The 23,848-nt window shown below is 44.1% G+C and overlaps 1 protein-coding gene across 2 annotated transcripts; it reads left to right on the top strand.

Annotated features, from left to right (window-relative positions):
• The first annotated feature begins 1,137 nt into the window (after positions 1-1,137).
• On the top strand, positions 1,138-9,824 carry RNF6 (ring finger protein 6). Of its 2 annotated transcripts, XM_074535259.1 has the most exons (5): positions 1,159-1,277; positions 2,048-3,602; positions 4,906-5,115; positions 5,612-5,719; positions 7,015-9,824. In XM_074535259.1, the coding sequence occupies exons 3-5, from the start codon at positions 4,926-4,928 to the stop codon at positions 8,721-8,723; spliced, it is 2,007 nt and encodes a 668-aa protein (XP_074391360.1). In that variant the 5' UTR covers positions 1,159-1,277; positions 2,048-3,602; positions 4,906-4,925; the 3' UTR covers positions 8,724-9,824. The 2 variants fall into 2 exon arrangements, with proteins under 2 accessions (XP_074391359.1, XP_074391360.1); XM_074535258.1 differs by lacking the exon at positions 2,048-3,602 and having other exon boundaries at positions 1,138-1,277.
• Positions 9,825-23,848: the final 14,024 nt, after the last annotated feature.

Raw genomic sequence — 23,848 nt, 5'->3', positions numbered from 1 at the left:
CCTTAAAAGCAATAGCCTGTTGCATATTCATACACTTCATACATGATGCATAAATTCCATTCAAATACAGGATTCTGTCTGGTCATCCTCAACTTCCTCCCAATCCTAACAGGGCCTTCGAGGCGGGAAGAAGTTCGTTTCTTCTGATAAGAGGGCAATAAATTCTTTTTCTCTGAAAGTTTAGGTATCCTGTAGCTGCTATTTCACTGCAAGTCCTTTCTTTAAAAAAAGTATCCTACATAGCATAGTTTGTATTTCAACATTTTTTTATAACCCAAAACTATATTTAACACACTACTTAAGAGAATTGATATGGCATTATTTTCTAACATAACACGTGTAATATACATTTTAATATTTGCGAAAAACCAATAAAAAAACCCGCATTTTTCACAACTACCACCAAACCTAAACATAGCACTTGTGCAAACTCTTTTCCTTAAGCAGAATAAAGAAATCCTGGGTGTGTTGTGAAAGCATCTTCCCGGACAGTGACCCTGAACCCTTCCTCGCACCTCATCCATTACCGAGAGCGCTCCTTTGTACGAGACCAGTTGTACAAAAAATACCCAAACGCTTGTTTATTTTAGTTTGAACACAAGAGCAGTTTGGACGTGAGAGGGATGAGGCAGAGGTTTCACACAGAAGCACCCTCCTGGCCAGATCCCCTCATTTTGCCGATTTAGGGAGTTTGTGCAAGGTGCGTGGAGACAACCCCGCACGAGCAGCTCGGGCCCCACAGGGTGTCCGCAATAGAACCAGCAAAACCTGGTGGGAGGTTCCGCGTCTCGCGTGGGAGAACTTCTACCCAAGGCTCTGCGAATGGAAAGCACTAAAACCGCGGCTTGAGGTGACGGCACCCAGCAATTAGTTTTTGAACGTTTTAGAAAAAGTTCAGTGGGAGATTCCTGCAGAAGGAAACGTAAACAAAAAGGGAAGAAAGGGAGGCAAAGTGACGGAAGAAGGAAGAGAGTCTCGGGTTGATTGTGGAGCCGCTTTTCCCTCTGCGGGAAAAGCGGTTTAAAACCGCGGGCAGCCTAGGAAGGAGGGAGCACCGGGAACAGCGGCACCATAATCAGTCTCGTTCCTTACGTAAGGCAGCACACCGTGCCCACCGCGCCTGCGCGCCGGGGGGCGGGGCTCAGCCGGGGGCCGCCCCCTCTCTCGCACACGGAACCTGCGCCGGCGGCGCCGGTAGCCACCCGGACGGCAATCAGTGCTGGAGTGGCACCCGGACGGCAATAGGAGCTGGAGTGCGCCCCGCTCGCACACGCAGGGTCGGTGTCCCGGCGGGGGCGGCTGCCGCTCCGCCGGCAGGGACGGGGCGGGGCGGGGTGCAGCGCTGCTCAGCCGGCCGGCCCGCCCGCACCGCCGCCGGCAGCAGGCAGGGACGGGCCGTCGGGCTTTGCCGGCCGCGCTCTCGCCGGGCTTCCCCCCACCGGGCAGGCGGCGGCACGGGCGCCTCCCCGCTTTGCCGCAGCGGGTGACGCGGCCCGCCGCGGGCAGGGGAGCCGTGGGTCCGGCCGGGGCGGTGGGTGTCGGGCCGGGCCGGGCAGCCCGGGGGCAGCGGGGCGGGAGGGCTCGGGCTGCCCGGCGCTGCTGCCATTGGCCGGCGGCCGCGGGCCGGCCGGGACATTGGGCGGGAGCCCCGTCAGTCACGGCGCTCACGTCCCCCGGCAACAGGCGGGGGCGGGGCGGGACCGGGCCCCAGGGCTCCATCAATCCCCGGAGCCCTCGCGGCTCCACGGCCTGGGGTCGTGGCACCGGCCCTGCCGTGTCCCGGGCCTGGCTCAGCTCTGGCGGCCGCGGGCTCTGCTGCTGGCCTGGGCCGGGGGCGGGCGGCCACTCCTGGGCCCTCGGCTTGGGTCGCGCTGGGTGTCCCGGGGGCGGTGTTTTCAATATCTTCTGACCCTCTCTTTTTGTCTCCTTCCTCCCCTCCTTCCCCAGGCTTCATGCGTGGGGGTTTCTGGGTTTGGGGCTTTTTTTTTTTTTTTTTTTTTTTTATTCTTTTTTTTTATTCTTTTTTTTTTTTATTTTTTCCCCGAAGTCGGTGAGATCATCCTGCCTGGAGGCTGTGGTGTGACAGAAATGCTAAATAGTCCTCTAGCTCGGGGAGGTTTCTTCAGTTTACCTCCGTAGTCGCCTTGCAATCAGGTGGTAGCCTTTCAGAAAATGAATGCCTAATTGAATCGAGGGTAGTACTTCAGGGAAACAGGCTGAAACTTAAAAGCATAAGGTATATATTAAAAAAAGTCGTAAGCCTTAAAGAGTAGGCTAGAGTAATCATGAATGAAGGTCTAAAGGAGTAAGTCTTAGGTTGAAAATGCTAGAAAACAAGCTGTTGGCATGCGAGCCCTACCTCTTTGCAAAGGAAGAGTAATCCAAATTATAACTGGATTTCAATTTCAATTTTTTGCATTTTGCTAGTTAATGTCCTTCAACTTTTCAATACCCAGAAATATTCTAGTGCAATGTACTTCATTATTGATACAGTTAATACGCTTCAACGTTAACAACTCTAAAACATTTTAGGTGCCAAAGTGCTTAGTTTTAATGGCATTTGATAAATAGGAATAGTAGCTGTCATCCATGGGATTGTGTTAAACAGATGGGACAATGGAGCACTTCACACTCCTTACTGTTTCTAAGTGAGTCATTCAAGGAGTGTGACTAATCATCCTACCATACAGTTGTCAATAAAAGAGTATTTTATTTTTTTCCTTAACTACCCACAAAATCAAAGAGATTTCCAGATTTTCTGGAAACCTATCAGAACCTATCTTTTGAACAACACTTAAAATTTAGATTGAGGGAGACTACATGTGATGGACTTCTTGTCTTAAGAATATATGTGGAATTTTGTTGTGTGCAGCAGTACAGTGATGTACCTGGGAAGTCGGTTAACTTAGAATCGCCATTGTCGGGCAAGCAGCCACGTGTTGTTTTAAGGCAATTGTTTAAATGACAACCTCACGAGAAACTGAATTAATTTTATTACTCCTCCTTCCTCCTGTCCCAGCTGCACCTGTGTCAGATTGTAAATCCCCTGGGACAGAGGCACTTCATTATTCGCTGCAGTCTGGATTGGGCATTTTCATGGTAATAGTGTTAATTAGGTAACTTTCACGATGGGTGTTGCCAAGGTAATGATAGTGCTGGCTGAGGTTGGGTGGGAACCGCTTTTGTTGTGAGGAAACCGGGTTAGTAAGAGGAAGAGCTGGATGAGAAATTTGTGTTTAGAAGTGTGATAGGGAAGTGACCTGATTTGAACATAGCCTTTGTAGGAAAATGAAGTCAGCAGTTATCTACAGCTTGCGAGACTGAGCCAAGAGGACAACACTGATTAAAGAGAAAAAATATTTTGAGAATGGAAAATGTCTTGAAGGGAAAATACTCAGATTTATTTTTTTTGAAGTTAAATGAGTTAGAGCTGGGAGAGAAGATTTTAAATGCACCAAAATGTAGTGTAGGACACAGGAGGAAGATGGTTGATTTGGAAGAAGTTACCTGGGACAGGGGCTGGTGGGGGGAAGTAACATGAGGTGTGGAAATAGTGAAACCAAGGATACATCAGAATGGATCCCACAAAGAACGTAAAAAAGGTATATTAAATGTATGCTAGCTTCTGCTGTTGACAAATACATTTTCTGATTTTTTTGTATCTGTTTGCAGTATTGATAAAGATTTCCTTTTTTTTTTTAATTTATTTCTAATAGTTGGTTTGATTTGTTTGTTGTCTCATTACCTGTCCTGTGAAGACTAATTATTGATCAGGAGTGTGCTTAGAATGCTATTTTCTGTGTTTTCCCTGTAATCTAAACTTGAAGTGACTTTTATATGTGTGTAAATTGACAAAAACCAAACAAATAAAACAGGCATTTACCCACAGCAGACAGATGGGTGCAGTGAGTTTGGGGCTTCTCTAGCCTGATGATCTCTGTAGAGGAGTGATCTCTTTTTTCTGGCATCTGCCTCAGCAGGTGTTACAGGTGCCTTTTGTTAAACAGGAAGCGCAATTGAAAGGACACTTTATCGTCTTTCAAATAGAGAGTGGAAGAACAGGTTTCCTTTAGAAAATAGAGAAGTTGAGGAGTGGTCTGAGGATTGAGTCCTAACCAGAGGGAGGTGGTAATGACACAGAAATCAAAGGAGATGATGCCTCTGACACTAGAAGGTCATTCTTGCCTTCTAACAGTGTGGTCCCACTGGTTCAATATTTGGTAAGTGGGGAAGAGCTGTGGCAAAAGTACAGCCCATCGCTTTTACCCCATATTCTGGAGATGGATGTCTCTTTGCTAGCTAATCCTTGGATTAGAGAATGCAAGCAAAATATACCAATAATGTAAGAATGTCAGAAGAGTCATTCCACCAAAAAGAAATGTGTAGGCTGTACACTCTGTGGGTGATATTACCAATGGAAATACTAATGTAGTCTTATGTTGGGGTTGTAACAAGTCTGCACGGTAATTGCAGTACAATAATCAGAAAACCATGGTTTTAGCTATAATTCAGCTTTTGAAATACTCCCCACTGCTGTTGTATTTTACTTGAGAAAAAGGACATAAATTTTATGTTAATTCCTTTAACTTTCTAGAATATAATTATTTAGCTAAAAAAACCCCTAACATGTCATTGCATTTTTATTTTAGAGTTGCCATACCAACCAGTATGCCCTTTTAGTGAGGAAGGGGGCTTGAAACTATTTTTCAGCAAGCTACAATTATTTATATATGTGAATTATAAACTACCCTGTTGTCTTGGCAAATAACATGGAGCTTGGTTCACTTTAATCATCTTTAGCTATTAATAAACTAATTTCTTTCAATATGCTGGGGATGTTTGACTGCAAATCAGGTAAATACTTCCTGTAATTCCTGGGCAGCCTAATCTTCTGGTTTTATTCAGGACAGCTTGGCATTATCAGTATGGATCGCTCCCGACACCGTGCGGGAAATGGCAATGAGCAGGCGCCTTCACGGGAGCGCGGCGGCGAAGGTGAGAGACAGCGGCAGCTGGAGCGCCTCAGCAGGGAGGAGGCCTATTACCAGTTCATTAACGAGCTCAACGAGGAGGACTACAGGTTAATGAGGGACCGAAACCTGCTTGGCACTCCTGGTAAGATGTGCATACCTTCAGTGGAAGTGCAGTGGAGTAACTCTCCTGCTGTTAGGCACCGCATGGGGTACTGTGATTCAAGCAGCCTAACTTCTGTGGCTTTGTATAAAGGGAAAAATCCTTCATATGGAACAGAAGGATAACACTTCACCTGTATACCAAGATGCTGCATTTGAATGTTCAAACGCAGATAATTAACATTTGGTACATTCAAGTATATCTGTTTATATGTGGCAATTTTGGGGGCCTCTGAAGTGTTACTGGAAGCTGGCATACTGTCAACACATTCAGCATCTTTTTCTTCCACTCCACTCCACACTTCCTCTGATATCTGTGTTGTGATCTCACATGAGTGCTGTTTTCTTTATGGTTTCATCAGTTTTGTCTGTCTTATGAAGATTTTCATTCAAGATAGAAAATGTTATTTCTGCGTGGCTATGTAGAGGCAATAATAGTGTCTTATCTAACAGTGTTATCAAAATGTAAATTAATTCAGGAGAAATAACAGCAGAAGAGTTGCAGCAACGTTTGGAGGGGGCTAAGGAGCGTCTGACATCGCAGTCTGATCTGGATAACAGAGAAGGTGAAGGTAGAACTGTTGGAGGTAAACATTCTTCATTCATATATAAAGACACAAAGTATGTGGTGCATAAGTAGTGCTCTGTAAAGATATTTAAGAGAGTCTCATTTCTCTTTCTTTTTTTTTTTTTCCAATGTGCCTGTGGGGATTGTTTAAGAGAGATTTCCTAAGGATGCAAAACCAAACTTGAAATACTTGATGAGAACTCGTTTATGTTAATCACAAATTGCTTGCTTCTTTTTCCTTCATTGTCCCTTGCTAGTAAGTGTAATAGCACAAAAATACTTTTTTTTTCAGTTCTTAGAGGTTTTTATCATGTATTAGAGCAGTTTGAAATGAAGTTAATTGGAAAACAGTTAATCTCTCCACTGTTTTGACACTTTTGTTGTTTCATTTCTATTTGTTTTAGTCAAGTGAGGCTTGTGTTTTATGCACTGTCTTCAATTCCCCAAAAATATTGGCTTACTCATTTGGCCAGTTCTAGTCAGATTTGGGAGAGGAATTGGCAGCTCAGAAATGAAGATACCAAAGTTCTTGGAGGGGAGGTTTCCTGGACACTGAGATGATGGACTAGGGAGAACTTAATCTGATGCCTTAAAGGGAAAATCTTCACTGTGATCATGACAACTGGCCAGCTTTATACACATAGTTAGCCCTAAGCATGTGTATCTTTGCCTGAGTGTGTAGTTGGAGAAGGCTTGAAAATGGAGCTGTGGGTATTGTTATAGGAAAAGAGTATATTTGCACAAAAGGAGTAAATCTGTTCAAACCATGCATCCCACCCAGACACATTCCTGTGTCAGTTGCTCTAGGTGACCTTGCCTTGGCAGCAGAGTTGAACTACATTATCTCCAGAGGTTCCTTCTGACCTTCCTGATTCTGTGATCATTTATTCTACTGCTTATAGGAAACATTTTTTAAAAATGTTTTCCAAAAGAAGACAAGACTTGATATTCCTTTTCCTGCTGTATCAAAATGAGTTGTTGAAATATTCCCAAACTGGTAACTTCAGCAAGTGGCAGGTATTGGACAAATACAACCATCTTTGGACCACCTGAATCTGAACACTGGCTCAGAAGAGACAATCTGGGTGTTTTAATTTCTCTGTGAGTCTGCTGGTGAGACAAAAATTCTAGGTTGAACTGGTAAGTTTTGCTGGCATTTTTACATAGAGCACATTTTTGTACATTAGCATAGCAGGTTAGGTGTTCTGCTCCTTTATGGTGTGTGAAGTTAGAGCCTAGCAAGTGATTTGGAGTGCATTGTAGTATGCAGAGCATGCAGTTGTGTGAATGTTTGCAATTCTTTGTTTCTCTCAGATTCTGAAGTTCTTGGGGAAAACTCCAACGGCGACTCTTTGCTTGAATGGCTTAACACATTCCGTCGCACAGGAAACGCCACTCGCAGTGGGCAGAGTGGGAACCAAACCTGGAGAGCCGTGAGTCGAACGAATCCAAACAGTGGGGAGTTTCGCTTTAGTCTCGAAATCAATATAAATCATGATCATAACAGTTTGGAAACTTCTGGTGAGGAGTATGTTGATATAGATGCTACCAGACTGTATGTAGAAAGAAGACGTCAGCCAGTTGCCAGTTCAGTAGCCCCACGGACAAGGAGCATGGCTGCAAGAGAGGCAAACAACGAAGCTGCAAGGACCAGGCTTTTAAGACGTGCCATGGCATTAAGGTCAGAAATAGTCTCTCATGCAGTCTCAGGGAGGCTCAGGAGTAGAACAAGGGAGCTGACAGGCCAGACAAATTATACTACACGAAGCAATTCTGTGGCTGCTGATGAACCAAGAGAAATGCCAGAAAGAGGTACTTCTGCAGGGGTCAGGAGGGGGAGAGCTAGAACTAATGTCCGGATGAATACAAACCAAAGACTAGAAATTTTGCGGCTGAGGTCTACCCTAAGTAGTCGAAGCCGCTCCCCGCTGCAAAGGCAAAGTGATGCTGCTCGTTCTGAGGAACGTAGTCAGAGGCAGGATAGAAATGCACAGCAGGTCAACAGAAGTAGGAGACAAACTGCTCAGGCTTCTCCACAGTCTACTGAAGAGCAAGCAAGAGGTAACACTCAGGCTTCCCAGCTTTCCAGTGTAGCCCCATCCTTACGAACAACTTCAGAAGAGGAGGAACCTGGTAGGCCAGTAGCTGCTGCCAGAAGGCACCCAACAATTACACTGGATCTTCAGGTGAGAAGAATTCGTCCTGGAGAAAACAGAGACCGGGACAGCATTGCCAGTAGAACTCGTTCTAGAGTAGGAATGTCAGAAAACACAGTTACCTTTGAAAGTGACAGTGGGGGGTTTCGGCGCACGATATCCCGCTCGGAACGCGCAGGTATTCGGACCTACATTAGCACTATACGGATACCTCTCCGTCGGATTTCAGAAACTGGCCTCGGGGAACCTTCATCGGTGGCTCTTCGATCAATCCTTAGACAGATAATGACAGGCTTTGGAGAACTGAGTTCTTTAATGGAAACTGAATCTAATTCAGAAGTGCAAAGAGGCGGCCATCACTTAGGGGATGCACTGAATAACTCAAGTTCAGCGAATGGCAGTGATCCCAGTGGGGTTTTGTCTAGGAATAGACACGCAGGAGATGGCAGCAGGGAAAGAAATGGACAGAGGGGTGGTAGTCAACGCTCTGGGCGCAATCATGAGAACCAAGCCAGCAGGCAGTCTCAAGATGCAAACAATCTAGTGGAGAATGGAACGCTGCCCATCCTTCGACTTGCCCACTTCTTCCTGCTGAATGAGGATGATGATGATCGTTTAAGAGGTTTAACCAAAGAGCAGATTGATAATCTTTCTACACGGAACTATGGGGATGTTCACACTGAAAATGAATGGAGTAAAACGTGCAGTGTTTGCATTAATGAATATGCGACAGGGAATAAGCTAAGGCAGTTACCTTGTATGCATGAGTTTCACATTCATTGTATTGATCGCTGGCTTTCTGAAAACTCCACTTGTCCTATTTGTCGGCAGCCAGTTCTGGGATCTAATGCCACAGATAATGGCTAGAATTGTTTGTACTGCTCAGCACTCAAGGATTTGCTCCTGCTCTGAGCCACATGAAGTTCATTGACTTAGATATGGGTCCATTTGTGGGGGTAGTTTTGTTAAATTTCTTCAAAAATTATAGAAACTTATCTAAATTTAACAATGTAAATACTATTTTTTCCAAGTGCAGATCTAGGAGCACACATAGAACCAAATGATATTGGTAAAGTTTATATTTTTTTAGATAATTTTGTTATGCTAAGCACTTTTGTAAATACAGAAATGCAATAGTTAATCAGTCCTGCTTAATGTATGTTTTTTAACATTGTAATGGACTCGCTTTATTTAGATTACAAAATGTTTCACACAGACCCACCACTGTGTTGAAAAAATAGTGGCTAAATAGCCATTTGTTAGCTTTTTGTTCTAAGAACAATTTCTTTTACAGAGAGTCTCTTGCTGGACATGTTTGCTGAAGATATTTAAGTTACTTGAAGTGCTCATTTTATTAATTTTTTTTAAAACATTGAAATATCCTTTCCAAAAACTTGCCAATTTGGTTCTATTTAAAAAATTCTATGGCAATTTTTGCATGTGGGTTTACACAGTTCTTAACGTTGATGAGTTCTTATTCAGAAGTGGACGAGTTAGTGGCATTATGAAATGTATATAATTAAATGCTGTCTTTGACAATCTTTGTCTTTTTAGTGCAGACAGCAATCAAATCTGATAATTCCGAGAGGGTGTGTCTTACTTGCTCAAAGAATAAATGAGCACTAAGGAAGCCTTTTTACTCTTCCAAATTACTCAGTTGATATTCCTGGGGTTTTAACTGCCTTAGTTTAAAGAGGGGAAACATTTCCTTGACCGTTATATTGTCTATAATATGCATGTTTTGGGCATCCTACTCAGAAGAACAAAACAAAGACTTGAAGTGCTTTTGTGTAGAAATTTAAGGTACATGTGTAGTGTTAGTCCTCTTGAAACACGCCAGAGGACCAAGTGGCAAAAGACACTAAAAAGGACAAAATAAACTTCCCTGAAAATCCCCAGTATCTGTATAATTAGATATTAAACTTTTTACCAATGACTTACACTGAAATAAAGTTGCAAGTTAAATAATTGAGGCTTTATGTGAATTACTGTTGAGCAATATCCTGTAGATTTATAAGAAAACTTACTATTCTTAATGTTCAGTCTCAGTTTTCACTTTTTTCCCCACTTTTCCCCAGCTCTGTTCCTGGCCTTTTAGTTACTATGGTACATAAAAGCCCAGCTCAAAGTTCTCCAGGGGCTTCTAGGAGAAGCTGGGTATTACAAAGCTTGTCTTCTGTGCAACCTACATCTCAGTCCCTGGAGAAATGCAGAATTGTGCACTAATCTGCTGTGCATGTTCTGAGCAGTAGACAGAGTACTTGAAGTGAACAAGTCCTACTGCCTTTCTCTGCCTGCAGATAGTGGCCTTGACAAATGTGCTTCTGTGCCAGGTGTGTCACTTAGAGCATCTGCTCATGATATCCTTCAAGGGTAGCTATAAAATCCCATGTGATGGGATGTCTACTTCAGTTCTGCAAGTGGAAAACTTGTGTCATAAATTCAACAGAAGGCTTCTTTTCATTCTGGAAAGTAGTTCTAAGAAACTCTGTTATGAGATTTAGATGATTTAAGGTTTTGATTAAGATCTCTTCTGATGTAATTTGTGCTGTTAATTACTGCAGAGGTTATTGTCCCCTCCCTTGAGTGCTTCCTTAGCTGCAGTAAAGAGTGAGGAGATTTAAAGGTGATTGTAAGGGCTAGCTTTTTTTTTTTTTTACTTTTTTTTCTTTTACTTCTGTTAGCTGCTGAGGCTGACAGTAATTAAATACATACATGTCTTCTGTTGCTTCCTTGTTTCTTTATGACTTCCTTTAATATTTGAAATGTGCTTGATTGAGAAGACACATACATAGAAACCTACCTATGGCTCACTACTGCCTTGCTGGTCAGGTCCTTCAAGGTCCATTTTAACTCTAATGCTTACAACTGCTACACTAATGCACTGATGAAGAGAGAGTCCCTGTGCCTTTTTTCCATTCTAGTAGGAATTTTGCTGTGTATAAGAACACAGTTGGTTACATGGCTCAAGATGAGATCATCTGTGACAGGGAATGTTTCATTGAGCTGCTAAGTGGAATATCCCAAAGCACAGTGAGAGCTTTCTGTAGAAATTGAAGGCTATGGGAAAAGAAACATTCAGCCTCTGCTACTGTATTCCTGACCTGTCTCATGAGAGCTGTCAAGTATTTCCCCTCCATTGAGAAGTATGTAATTTGTTACTCAGCTTTCCCAAGATACTGTGTTAATGGCAGCAATTAAATCATAATGATTCAGTTTGGTATTGGCTTCTGTTACCTCCATTTCTGTCATTAAACTTCAGTTCTCTGCCACTCCCACCCTTCAAACACTTTTTTTTACCTTGTCCTTTGGTGACATTAAGAAACATAATTTATTTACATGGAAATAAATAGAAAAATGTGGGCAGAGCTTTTACAAATTAGTTCATTTAAAATGAAATATTAAATGAAGTTCAGCTGGTACCACTAATCCAGAGCCTGTAGAAAACCTTAATATTGAAGATGACCAAGAGAGCTGCATTAAACATGATGCCTGCAAAGATAAAGAGAAATATCAGGCTGAATTAATGGATTTTTCTATTTCTTTTATGTGTGATGCTATCAGTGACTGTCTAGCTGATATTATGGCCCTGTATGTCTCCCTAATAGTCTGTTATTTAATAATATGTCACATAGGATTGGTTTCCTGTGTTGCCAAGTAACACACAACAATTAGCAACATGTGCAAATGTGGAACTATAAAAGGAAGCAGTAAATGATAGCAGGTTATGTCCTGTCACTTCATGCTTTTGCCTTGATGGGAAGTAACTATTCTGCTTTTAAAAGCAGATGCCACTTCACCATGCCTGAGCTCCTGGTGAAATAACCCTGTGCAGTTATCTGGTAACTACCAAGTGACTGATCAGAGCCCAACCAAGCTGCCCACCGGGCCAACTAGGAATGATGTGGGGTGGAGCAGGACATCCTGCAACTGTGTGAGGATATGGTGGGCCCAGCTGGTAAGCAGAGTGTGCAAGGTGATGTGAGCAGGAGAAACCTCATAACAGAAGAGTTGCAGTGGACTCACTCCAGGTCTGTTCACACAAACAAAGCTGGCCCTGCAGGTCAGTAAGGTGGGGCAGATACTTTTCTTTCTCTAAGAACTCAGCATCTCAAGTGCTGGTCTGCAGAAAGCGTGGGGAAGAAGCAGGAGGAATCAGGTCTGTTTGCAGTTCAAAGGCTGTGATCTCATCAGGATCACAGAGACCTGGGGGATAGCTCACACAGCTGGAGTGCTGCAATGGATGGATACAGGCTCTTTAGGAAGGACAGCGATGGGGAGGAGCTGCCTTTTGAGGGGAGAGCAGCAGGAATGCATGAGATCTGTCTCAGAATGGATGAGGAGCCAGCTGAGAGCCAGGTCACAAGTAGCAGGCAGACCAGCATGGTCCCTGCTGTGGTAGCTGTCTGCTACAGACCACCTGTTCAGAAAAAGATGCAGAGATCTTCTTCAGACAAACAGTCCAGATCATCTCTGGATTATTGTTTCACAAATGAGACACATTAATTCGTGTGGGGGCCTGAATATATGTTGTATTGTGAGATCAGTGTGTGTCTAAGTTACTCCAAACGAGCTGCAGCTGCAGGGTCCTTAGTTGGGCAACAGCTGTGGCTCGTGAGGGTAACTGAGATAAATAGGGGTGGGTCAAGAGCCCAAGAGGAGCCCCTGAGAAGATAGAAAGGACTGTGCTGCAGAGAAAGGAGAAGAGCCCCAGCAGAGAGGGAAGAATAACACTGCAGCAAAGATTACAACAACTGGTGACCCCGTGTGAAGACGAACATGCAGCCAAAGAGAGAGAGAGAGAAGGTATGGAATCCCCTGGACAGCCGAGAGCTGTGACAGCCTGAGAGCTGGGACTTTACGTGTATGGCAGCCAGAGAGCTGGGACTATGTGTATATTATAATTGTTAAAAGAAAAGGGGGAAATGTGGGGGCCTGAATACATGTTGTATTGTGAGATCAGTGTGTGTCTAAGTTACTCCAAACGAGCTGCAGCTGCAGGGTCCTTAGTTGGGCAACAGCTGTGGCTCGTGAGGGTAACTGAGATAAATAGGGGTGGGTCAAGAGCCCAAGAGGAGCCCCTGAGAAGATAGAAGAAGAGCCCCGGCAGAGAGGGAAGAACAACGCTGCAGCCAAAGAGAGAGAGAGAGAAGGTATGGAATCCCCCGGACAGCCGAGAGCTGTGACAGCCTGAGAGCTGGGACTTTATGTGTATGGCAGCCAGAGAGCTGGGACTATAGAAGAAACAGCCTGAGAGCTGGGACTGTGTGTATATTATAATTGTTAAAAGAAAAGGGGGAAATGTGGGGGCCTGAATATATGTTGTATTGTGAGATCAGTGTGTGTCTAAGTTAATCCAAACGAGCTGCAGCTGCAGGATCCTTAGTTGGGCAACAGCTGTGGCTCGTGAGGGTAACTGAGATAAATAGGGGTGGGTCAAGAGCCCAGGAGGAGCCCCTGAGAAGATAGAAAGGACTGTGCTGCAGAGAAAGGAGAAGAGCCCCAGCAGAGAGGGAAGAATAACACTGCAGCAAAGATTACAACAACTGGTGACCCCGTGTGAAGACGAGCATGCAGCCAAAGAGAGAGAGAGAGAAGGTATGGAATCCCCTGGACAGCCGAGAGCTGTGCAGCCTGAGAGCTGGGACTTTGGAATAGCAGCCTGAGAGCTGGGACTTTGGAATGGCAGCCTGAGAGCTGGGACTGTGTGTATATTATAATTGTGTAATTGTTAAAAGAAAAGGGGGAAATGTGGGGGCCTGAATATATGTTGTATTGTGAGATCAGTGTGTGTCTAAGTTACTCCAAACGAGCTGCAGCTGCAGGGTCCTTAGTTGGGCAACAGCTGTAGCTCGTGAGGGTAACTGAGATAAATAGGGGTGGGTCAAGAGCCCAAGAGGAGCCCCTGAGAAGATAGAAGAAGAGCCCCGGCAGAGAGGGAAGAACAATGCTGCAGCCAAAGAGAGAGAGAGAAGGTATGGAATCCCCCGGACAGCCAAGAGCTGTGACAGCCTGAGAGCTGGGACTTTATGTGTATGGCAGCCAGAGAGCAAAGATTACAACAAATTCGATTGTGGGCTGTAGGATTTGCCAGTTCCTGAAGAGGTTTTGAGATCTGACATTCCTTTTGAATGCACTGACCGTACATCAGTGCAGTCAGCAGGATTTCATGGGAGAGAGGGGGCAAATGTCAGAAAGCTCAGAATTATTGTTCTCCAGCCATATACCATGGTTATAACTGGAGCTGTGCATACCCAGCTGTGGTCAGAGCAGCATTCAGAACAAAAGACACGGCCATGCTGACAGTGCAGCACTCAGGGATGAGTCTTTAAAATTAAAAATATAATTAGCTCTCCTGAGATCCTATGCAGCTAATCTGATTTCAGCCTGCACACAGAAAGCATCAACAACAGGCAAGCACTGCCCAGCACACTGCAGACTTCCCTCAGCCTGCTCATATTTACAGGGGGAATGGGGTTAGCCCACCTTTTGGACACACAAGGTACCTCACAGCAAAATTTCTTCAATTTCTTTTTTTTTTTCCCCTGGGCTTACACTAGACTTCGACTAGTCTGGAAGAGACCTGGAGCAGGTTCACCAGATACTCGGTGCACGTTGCTCTTTGGCATTCACACTTACTCCAGCAGGTGTTTATTCCAGCACTAAATTTATCTTTAGTGTAATGTAAATTGCCTGAAGTGCAAAAATCAAACATATACACACTAAAACAAAACAAATACAGCTTTGATTTTGTTTTACAGGTTGAACAGCTAAAATGGGATATGTGGGATCACTTTGTCCCATTATTTTAAGCAGTCCTTTTGAAGGCCAAAGGCATTTATAACCACAGCTGGGGCTCTTGTCCCGATTAACATGGGACAGATAAATTGTATTGCTTGTACTTCCAAGTAAAGCACTTGGATTGTATGTTGAACTTCTTCATCTCATCAGTAATACTAAGACTTCAACTTGGCCAGTTCCATTGTGATGTATTTCCTTTCACAACACTGTTTTCACAGTGCTGAGCTTCTGACATACCTTGCAGAGCCTATGAGCTATTTTTGCAGTTCACACACATTTGAGCTACATTAATAATGGCTCACTCTTTACCTTCAGGCATGCGTGCCCAGGAAAGCATATCATGTTGCTATTTTAATACAGAAGTCTTGCCCTTTTCTGACTGAGTAATGCATGAATAGAGCACTTTGGCTGCTAGTACAATTTCTTTTACTGTGTTCTAAAACACATTTTGCATACAGTTTATTCAATTTGTTCAATGTATTTGTTCAAATACATATAAACACTGAATGAGTAGGAATTTTGCCAGTAAGTGTATGAGCACACACTGTAGTTAACCTGCATCATCAGTAGCAGTTAATTTGAATGTACATAGTCAGAGTAAAGAATCATATTATTTCAACAAAAGGTCTCTAAAATTTAGCCCTCTGCCACCTTCATTTTAAGGTATCTCCAAGTCTAGACTCCAATTTTTTTTCTTGTTTTGTTGTTTTTTCATGAATCTCATACTAGGATTCTGGCCTCCCAGCTGATTTCAATCACTCATTATTCTCCTGCATCCACTATGCTCTGACATGAACCAAGCTATAGCTCCTTTCTCTATGATCTAGGCTGTGAGATGTGAGTGATGCAATTTGAGGCATCCAAAACCCTTGGAAGTACCATGACAAGACTCCTTCTCACATTGATGGTAGTAGAATTGGGGAAGGCAGAACACTTGAATAACCTGGACTGCTTTGGACAGAAGCACGCTGGGAGCAAGAGCCCGTGCAGAGCCCCAGTGTATCCCGCGGCACATCCCGTGCGCTGCCTGGACCAGCTGAATTGGTCTGAAACTTCGGCTTCCAAGAGGAAGTGGCTCACAGCAGGAGAGGGCGCCAGACAACAAGGAGCAAGTGATGGCTTGGCGGTGCGTCCGGGAGCGCAGACCTGCCTCCGAAGGGAAAGGTGACCGTGGGACAATAGGGCACCGTGTGACAACCCTCCCTTTAAGGGAAAGGGAGCACTTCAGCTTGGAAAATGCTCATTGGTTGAAAGGAGCGACAAAATCCGAGGGTCCACAGAGAGTTTTACTGGCACATTACACACTTGATGTGGAAATTGGTGTGTTAGTCCTAGACCTGATATACAGGCACACGGCACTGGGTTTTCAGTAAAGGGCTGGGGTGAAGGGAAGAGAAAAATAAGGCATATGGCAGTGGGTTTTGGATAAAGAGAGAGGGTGGCAGGGAAAAGGGAAATTTAAGAGGTAAATTTAAAAAAGTAAGGTTAATCTTTAAAAGGAAAAGAGAAAAAAGAAAGGGAAAGAAAGAGGAAAAGAGAGACGAAAAGGCATCACCAGCCCTTGTTCCAGCATTGATCCAGCTAAAAAGATGCCTGTTGGAGAGGATGAAACAGGAAAGCCTTATAAATATGATTGTCTGGCAAAAGATTTTGAAAATATAAAAACTACAAGTGAGATTGAAATGAAAGCAAGCTTAGAACTACCTTAGTTACTGAACAACTAGAAAACAATGGTTTGGCCAACTGAAGGTAATCCCCTTTTGATGAAACAATACCCTCTGCTTGCAGACAGATCCAAGGATCAGAGCAGACCCTACTAGCTTGGCAGAAGGGCGCCAAGGAGTAGTTTTTAGGGTTTAAAATGCAACACAGTATGGTAGTGATTCTTATAGGCTGTATGTAAATGCTATAAGATTTGTATCTTGTACTAGATTAGTTGGTGAGAATCAGAATGTTCAACACAGAAGATTTATTGTATTGTAATGGGAACTTCACTCTCTTACCCCTTTTACTCCCTTACGCTCTTGCCTCTCTTACCCTCTCATCCTCTCACCCCTCTCTGCTCTTCGGCCTGCTCTGAGCTGTGGCTGGCAGCTCCAAGCAGGGTTCTGCACCCACGGCCTCTGCAATAAACCCCAAGTTCACAACCTGGCTTCAGAGATCTCTCATCTCAGTCCGTCCTGACCATCCTACCCCCTGAGATTCCTACAGATGCCTATGCTTGTTTCAGCATCAATCCAGCTGATAAGTGGTGGTCCAGTTGAGCCAGTTCAGCTGATGAGATGTCTGGGCTCTGGGGACACCACCTGGACTTGGAAATGCCCTTTTATTGACAAGTTTCTCCACCCCAAAGATACATTTCTCATTTCCTATATTAATCAATTACCATGCAGTCTGTTCTTTTAGGCCTTTCTGGAAATGGTTCAGAGGGCTTCAGGAATCTTTGGTGGTTGATTTGAAATAACACTGAAGGAAGCCAGCTGCCAATCCCACCTTATAGACCATGTCTACTTCCTGCCAATTATTCCTGCACTCTGCTGTACTGTGCTGTGGTTCTTTCTCATGGAAAAGTGCTGCCCTCTCTCCACCTGCCCCCCCCTTCTCCAGCCAAAACTTGTTCTTTCTCACAGCATCCTAGTGCCAGTAGTCCTTGGTTATTACCAACAATTCTGGTCTGTTATTACAAACAGTCCTTGGCTGGCTCCACAGCCATCCGGTCATACGCTATTTGAGACATACACATCAGCCCCTTATCTTTTGGGAACTGAGAGCTTAAAAGTATCTCCTTTTAGACTACTGTCCACAGGGTTATAAGAAAATGGGGTTTAGTCATAATTATTTTTCATACTGGCCATATTTCGAGTCAGTAACTTTATTTGAATGTTCATCAACAGAAATATTATTCCACTTGGGTTGTTAGTCAGGCAAGAAAAATAAATTTCCAAGGCTGCTTGTTAAAAAACAAATGCTCATTAGACAACACTATTTCCTGGGAACAGACAGGGTTTCTGATAAGCTGGAGAGGGGCTTTGCCCAGGTGCAGCTTGTCAAGGCCAAGACGTCATGAGCATTTGTCATATGACAGAGCAGCCTGAGCAGGGAGGTGGTACGATTAAAGTCAGCTTCTCTGGGGCTCTGCACACCGTGAACCCGGGCGGCGAGAGGACACACGCTGCCGAGCCCCAGCTTCTCCTGAGAGGGAGGAAAAACCCCAGGATTGGGGGAAAAACCGGTTTCCCTTCGTGCTCCGCGGGGCCGGATCTGCCCCGGGAGGGAGGGCAGGGCAAAAGCTCCTTGGACATTGCGCCCGTGGCCTTTGTTTCTCCGCGTGTGGAGATACTAACGCCACCTTAGGCCAGTGCTGGTTTCGAAACAAAACGAATTGGGTCTGTTTGAAGTCACGCCGAGGAAAGCGGCTGCCGAGGGCGGTGCCCGCTGCTCCAGCCGTGCCCCGCCGTGAGGGAGGAGGCGGCGCCGGCGGCGCGGCCCGGCCCCGGGAGCTCTCCGCGGTGCTGCAGCGGCTCCACCATCCTGCCCAGGGCAGGGACACCGCCGGCTGGCGCTCAGGACATCCCTCGGAGTGCTGCTGCTGCTGCAGATGCCACCGCCGCTCCCTGTCCCTCCTCCGCCCTGGGGAAATGGGGATATGATGACACTGCCTCTCTGCAGGCTCCCTGGAGACGGGTGTCCGAGAAGCAGATTTCCAGCCTGCAGGAAGGGCTCCCAGCAAAGGAAGCAACCTCAGTTAGCAGGGCACGAGTTGGACCTGTTTTCTGAACAGCAACGGGGCAGAAACCAGCGTGCCTTTTACCCTAGGGATATTTTATCCTATTCCAGCGTCCCTGCCAAAGCACTGCAAACAAGCAGAGCCGTGGGTGCTGGTCTCTAGGATATGGAATATCATAGAATCACAGAATTCTATTCTTCTGAATGCTTTGGGTTGGAAAGGGCCTTAAATCCATCACCCCTGCCATGGGCAGAGACACCTTCCACGGGACCAGGTTGCTGAGAGCTCCATCCAACCTGGCCCTGAACACCTCCAGGAATGGACATCCACAGCTTCTCTGGGCAGCCTGTTCCAGTGCCTTCACAGCAAAGCACTTCCTCCTAATACATAATTGAAAACTACTGATAGTTCAAAGCCATTCCCCCTGTCACTACATACTCTTGTAAGAAGTCCTTCCTGCATGCTCTTGTAAAATGTCCCCCTTTTTATACTAAATGGTATTTCAGTGAGTTTAATTTTTTTTTTACTTACTATGTTGTGCACATAGTAAGTGTGGGTTTTTTACATAGTAAAAATATGTGTGCTTTTTACATAGTAAGTAAATTTTTTTCCTGATATTTAGAGCAAAGTCCAGGTCACAGATAAACTATATACTGAATTCCATCATATTTCCAATCATATGGTGCCATGGCCATAGCAGTTGGCTCAAAACATATTTCAGAAATTTACACACATGCTCCAGAGTATGTTTTACCTTAACAAGGGTGTTCACTCTCTCAAGATTCTTTTCAGTCTGAGAACATCTTCTTGGGACTAACTTTTGCTTTTCTGCACTTGTTTACAACTGTACAAAGTGGGTGCCACCAAATCAGTATGGCAGCATTTTATGCCTGCCTTGGATTCCCTTTGCACCAATCTCATTGATTAGAAAGCCAGACAATATTGGACTCACATTAGCCAGCAACCTAGCTGTGGGAGAGGGAAGTGAATCAAAATAATGAAAATGCATCTCATGCATTTTGAGAACTATTTACATTCTGGAAATCAATCCCATCTTAAATGTTTCCTATGAAGACAGGCTGAGAGGGCTGTTCAGCCTGGAGAAGAGAAGGCTCCAGGGACACCTTAAAGCACCTTCTGGTACCCAAAGGGGGCTGAACAGAGAGCTGGGGAGGGTCTTGTTACAAGGGCATGGAGTGAAAGGGCAAGGGGGGGGTGGCTTTAAACTGACAGAGGGCAGGCTTAGATTAGATACAAGGAAGAAACTCTTTACTGTGATGCTGGTGAGGCACTGGAACAGGCTGTCCAGAGAAGCTGGGATGCCCCATCCTTGGAAGTGTTCAAGGCCAGGTTAGACAGGGTTTGAGCAACCTGGTCTAGGGGAAGGTGTCTCTGCCCATGGCAGGGGGTTGGAACGAGATGATCTGTAAGGCCCCTTCCAACCCAAGCCATTTTAAGATTCCATGATATTTTGTAAAATTTTTAATTCCTTCAGTATTAGTCTTCTTTGCTTAAGAATATATTTTTTTCTTAATTACTAGATAATTGCTAACTTGGCTTTATAAAGCACAGGAGACTCCAGCTCCTTTAAGAGCTTCCAGGCTGGCCTTGCATGCATTGACACATGTTCACATATGTAAGGTCACATCCTGTATCTGCCTATAGATACCAGCACTTCTGCAAGGAAGATCCTTAAGCTATTTCACTTATTTTCTTAAGCTGAGTGATGCCAAGCACACTTTCTCTATCAATCTAGAAACAGCAAGTCCTGGATTTTTTACTTTGTTTTTAACCTTTTAAAAAATGTAATGATGAGTGACAGATACCTCCCCTGTAACTCAGCATATTATCTGCATCATGCTCATTTTGATCCTGTGCATATAAACAAGGGCAAATGATTTGGTTTAAGACCAAGATAGTCCATTATGTTGGGGTTTATTTGTTTGGGGTTTTTTTAAGAAAAGCAGAGTTAGACAAGCAGAACTTACATGCAATTACTCTCAGCCTGTAGCCGACCACCACTGCTGGCAGGAGGCCACAGGCTTTGTACTGACTTTGCAAGGCCTCAGGACTGAGCCTCATTTTGTCTGAGTTTTTATTGACCTGTCTGTGGTTTTCTTTCACTTAGTTGTTGCAACAGCAATATCTCTAATGGGAAGGTAGCTATGTCTAACTGTTTTACTTTTGTTTAACTTTGTATGGCGCCATTGTGGCTTTTACATGGAGAGTGACAAGAAGTTCTGCTGTGGACATTGAGATACTTACAACTAACACAATGATGTATAACATCATTTATAACTAACATAACGATGCATAACGTAATAATATGTAGAGGAATACAGGCCTGGTATGACAGCAGAGTCCCCTGAGAGTGGACTCACAGGACACTGTAGAAGAGGCAGAGGATGATGAAAAAAGGAGCACAGCCTTGGCACTGGAGAACTTGGAGCTACAGAGCTCATCAGCAGTCAGCTAAAGCAGTGCAGACCTGGGAAGTGGACAAAGATAGCTGAGGGATTACACAAAGAACAAGTATGTACCACACATAAATGGCATCCCATATAATACAATTGGATGTAAAGTGGAGCAGTAGACAAATGGATACAGAGCAAGGTGTGAAGGCATCTTAAAAACCACACAAAAATAGCCTCATAACAGTTGTTTTTCTCAGCAAATAATTTGTTGGCAAGGCACTGATGATCAGCTGCAGCCCCGACACCCACTGCTTTACAAAGGCCAGCACTGTCAACCATTGGTCTCAGAGGGGCAGTGAAAGGGTAAGCACCACCCCAAAAAAGGCAGACAGGAAGAGTGTGACTACAAAAAATTGAAATGGTTTATTATTTCTGTGGGTTTTTTTTTTCTTTCAGCAGAAGTAGTAGCATTCCTAATTTCTTAATAGTAGCATTATTTATTAGTATATTTCTTAGTATTAGTAGTCTTTAATTTCTTTCTTTTTTATTTTTTTTTAGTAAAAATTAGCTCTCACCTTTGATTAGACTGTTACATTTTCCACTACACTAATAAATTTTGAGTAATGTGGGTTTCTTTCCTCTTTTTTTTTTTCCAGAACCAGTCTCTGTGTATAACATTAGTAATTGGAGCAAAGGATGCATCTTTTTGGAAATTTGGGCTTAACCATCTCTCTAAGGTCCCAGACGGCATCTGGCACAGTCAAAAATAGAATAAAGATATCCTGTCTCCCAGTCTGGCACATTAACTACAGGACCATTCTTCCTGCCTTTGCTTTATTTATTACATTGAAATAATTATTATGCATACTGAGCTCTTTGAAAGTACATTGCTATAAATACTAGAAAAGTGAGCACGTTGTAATTTGAAAAATACCAACTCCTTTTTTTCTCAGTACATCCTTCAAACCATGGAGCCATTATGACAGACCCCAGGGAATAATACTGCCATGACTCATGGTCCGATAATACACAATTAAGTGCAAATCAGCACGATGACAAAGACAGGCATTGCATAACAAAATGACAAAGGTGAGTCCTGCACAGCGGAATGAGCTGTTTCTTTCCTCAAAGCTCAGGGCTTACCCACAGGTTGTCAGCTGGTTACTCATGAACATGAGCTTTCAGAAACACAACCAACTGCTCTGGACTGGACACTTAGTTTTCCTGCAGGCCCCACTCTTAAACCTGCTGAGCAGGACTCAGATTCTATCTCAGTTACGGAGATTATCCTGCACGCTTGGTGTCCTTGAACACTTTTGCAGTCCACTTTCTCCTCTCAGTGTTCCACTAGGCTGCATTGTATGATTATATCAACTTGTGACTTGAGACAGATTTTACAGGCAGGTCTCCTCTGAGGTCCTCATTCTGAGCAGAGGCAAAGATATGTTTTGTTTTTTCCACACCAGTAAGCTTTACTGAAATGCCTGGTCGTTAAATGCTTGGGGCATGCCTTCCATGGGGATACAGCTGAGGCTTGTCCAGGCAAGTGTGGGCTGGGTAATTAAATCTCCTTGAGGCACTCAAGTAGTCAAGTTTAGATGAGTGAGTAGCCCTTGTAAGGGCTGTAAGGCCGATGGTGTTCTAGCTGGGGCACTCTTTGAGAACACTGAGTGTGCAGAGGTGAAAGCAAGTGCAGCGCATGTGAAGGAATGAGTGCACTCAGCTGCTACATGGGCTTGCAGGCTGACAGTCCACAATACTTTAAGTGTACTGGAAACACAGTTCACCTGAGGGCTAATTTCAGATGAAAGAGTAAACATGAATCCAGGAGTTGCCATTCATTTTTTGGTCCTTTTTTGGGAGCACTTTCTTTGAGTTTGACCTGACAGTTTGAACCCAAAGTGAACTTCACTTTAATTTGTCTACTAGCTAACAATATATGTGAAGTGATTCCTCTTCCCCAGGCCATTTGTTCTGGTACAAAGATACAGACCACAACAGAAAATAATTTGTGGAGAGCAGAAAGAGCAAGCTGAGGAAGAAAATGATGTCCATGAAAATAACCAGCTCTATGTCATGGTCTTAAAATGGGAAAGGAATTCCAGCTCGGGCATTGTCCTAACTGGATGATTTCATTCACAAAAGCTCTTGGGCCACTTCTCCTAGAGTGATAAAATCCATGAGTAAAAGCCTCTCACAGGCAAATATCTGTCAGTGGCAGCAGCCCTGTCACAAAGCACACATCTCCAGTGGGCTATGATGCATTCAGTGCAGTCAGTGTGAAATGCCACAGTTCTGGATTACTTTGAGTTTAGGAAGTTCCAAGTGGTTTGTCAACAATACTTCTATTTCTAAGTTCTATTTCTACGTCTGTTTTGTGGAGTCGTAGCTAGAAAGTATTACTTTCTATACTATATATGAGGATACCAAAGCACAGCAAGATTCAGAGGTTTAGCATTATTTATGATCTTTGAAATAAAACCCAAGTTACCCATTATGTATGGTAGCCAACTCTGTGGGATCTGGATTGAGATACAGACTTAAGGCTGTTTGTCACAGACCTTCAAGATACAGGGGGCCATTTCTTATGCAGCAGATCTTCCCAAAACTCAATGTATCCTCGTCCTGTGGTGATTTTGCCTCATTGAAACCATTCTACCTTGAAGCTCATCTGGTAGAAAAAGAGCCCCTTAAGATGTGGCAACTGCTGCTAGCTATGCCTGGTTAAGACCAGGATCTGCAAAGATTCAGAGGTGCTATCTTACCTAATTTTTTTCTATTAAGTTACATTCCTTCTTTGCCTGTCCTTAGTAGGTAAATTCTCATGGCTGCAAATGTTTTGCACAGAAAGGTGATGTGCTGTAACTGCTACATTGAATAATCTTTCCTCTATTTCTTTTATTATCCTTGAATTACCAGACGTTTTGAGAAGGAATGGTATCTTTTGTGATGAGGCTGGCAGCATGCCACAGTGATGAAAGATGTCCTTGTAACCGGAACAAAGAAGCCGGGTTAGGGATCCTGATCCCAGCGGGAGCTTTGTTGGGATG

Source organism: Zonotrichia albicollis, chromosome 2 (genome assembly GCF_047830755.1).
Source record: "Zonotrichia albicollis isolate bZonAlb1 chromosome 2, bZonAlb1.hap1, whole genome shotgun sequence".
NCBI classification, from domain to species: Eukaryota; Metazoa; Chordata; class Aves; order Passeriformes; family Passerellidae; genus Zonotrichia; species Zonotrichia albicollis.
The sequence above is the reverse complement of the archived record's forward strand: the minus strand, read 5'-3'. Positions and strand labels throughout refer to the sequence as shown.

Coding starts and splice junctions, on each gene's coding strand:
- RNF6 (XM_074535258.1), top strand. CDS start 4,926: ATGGATCGCTCCCGACACCGTGCGGGAAATGGCAATGAGCAGGCGCCT. Junction 5,116..5,611: donor AAACCTGCTTGGCACTCCTG/GTAAGATGTGCA, acceptor AAATTAATTCAG/GAGAAATAACAGCAGAAGAG. Junction 5,720..7,014: donor TGAAGGTAGAACTGTTGGAG/GTAAACATTCTT, acceptor TGTTTCTCTCAG/ATTCTGAAGTTCTTGGGGAA.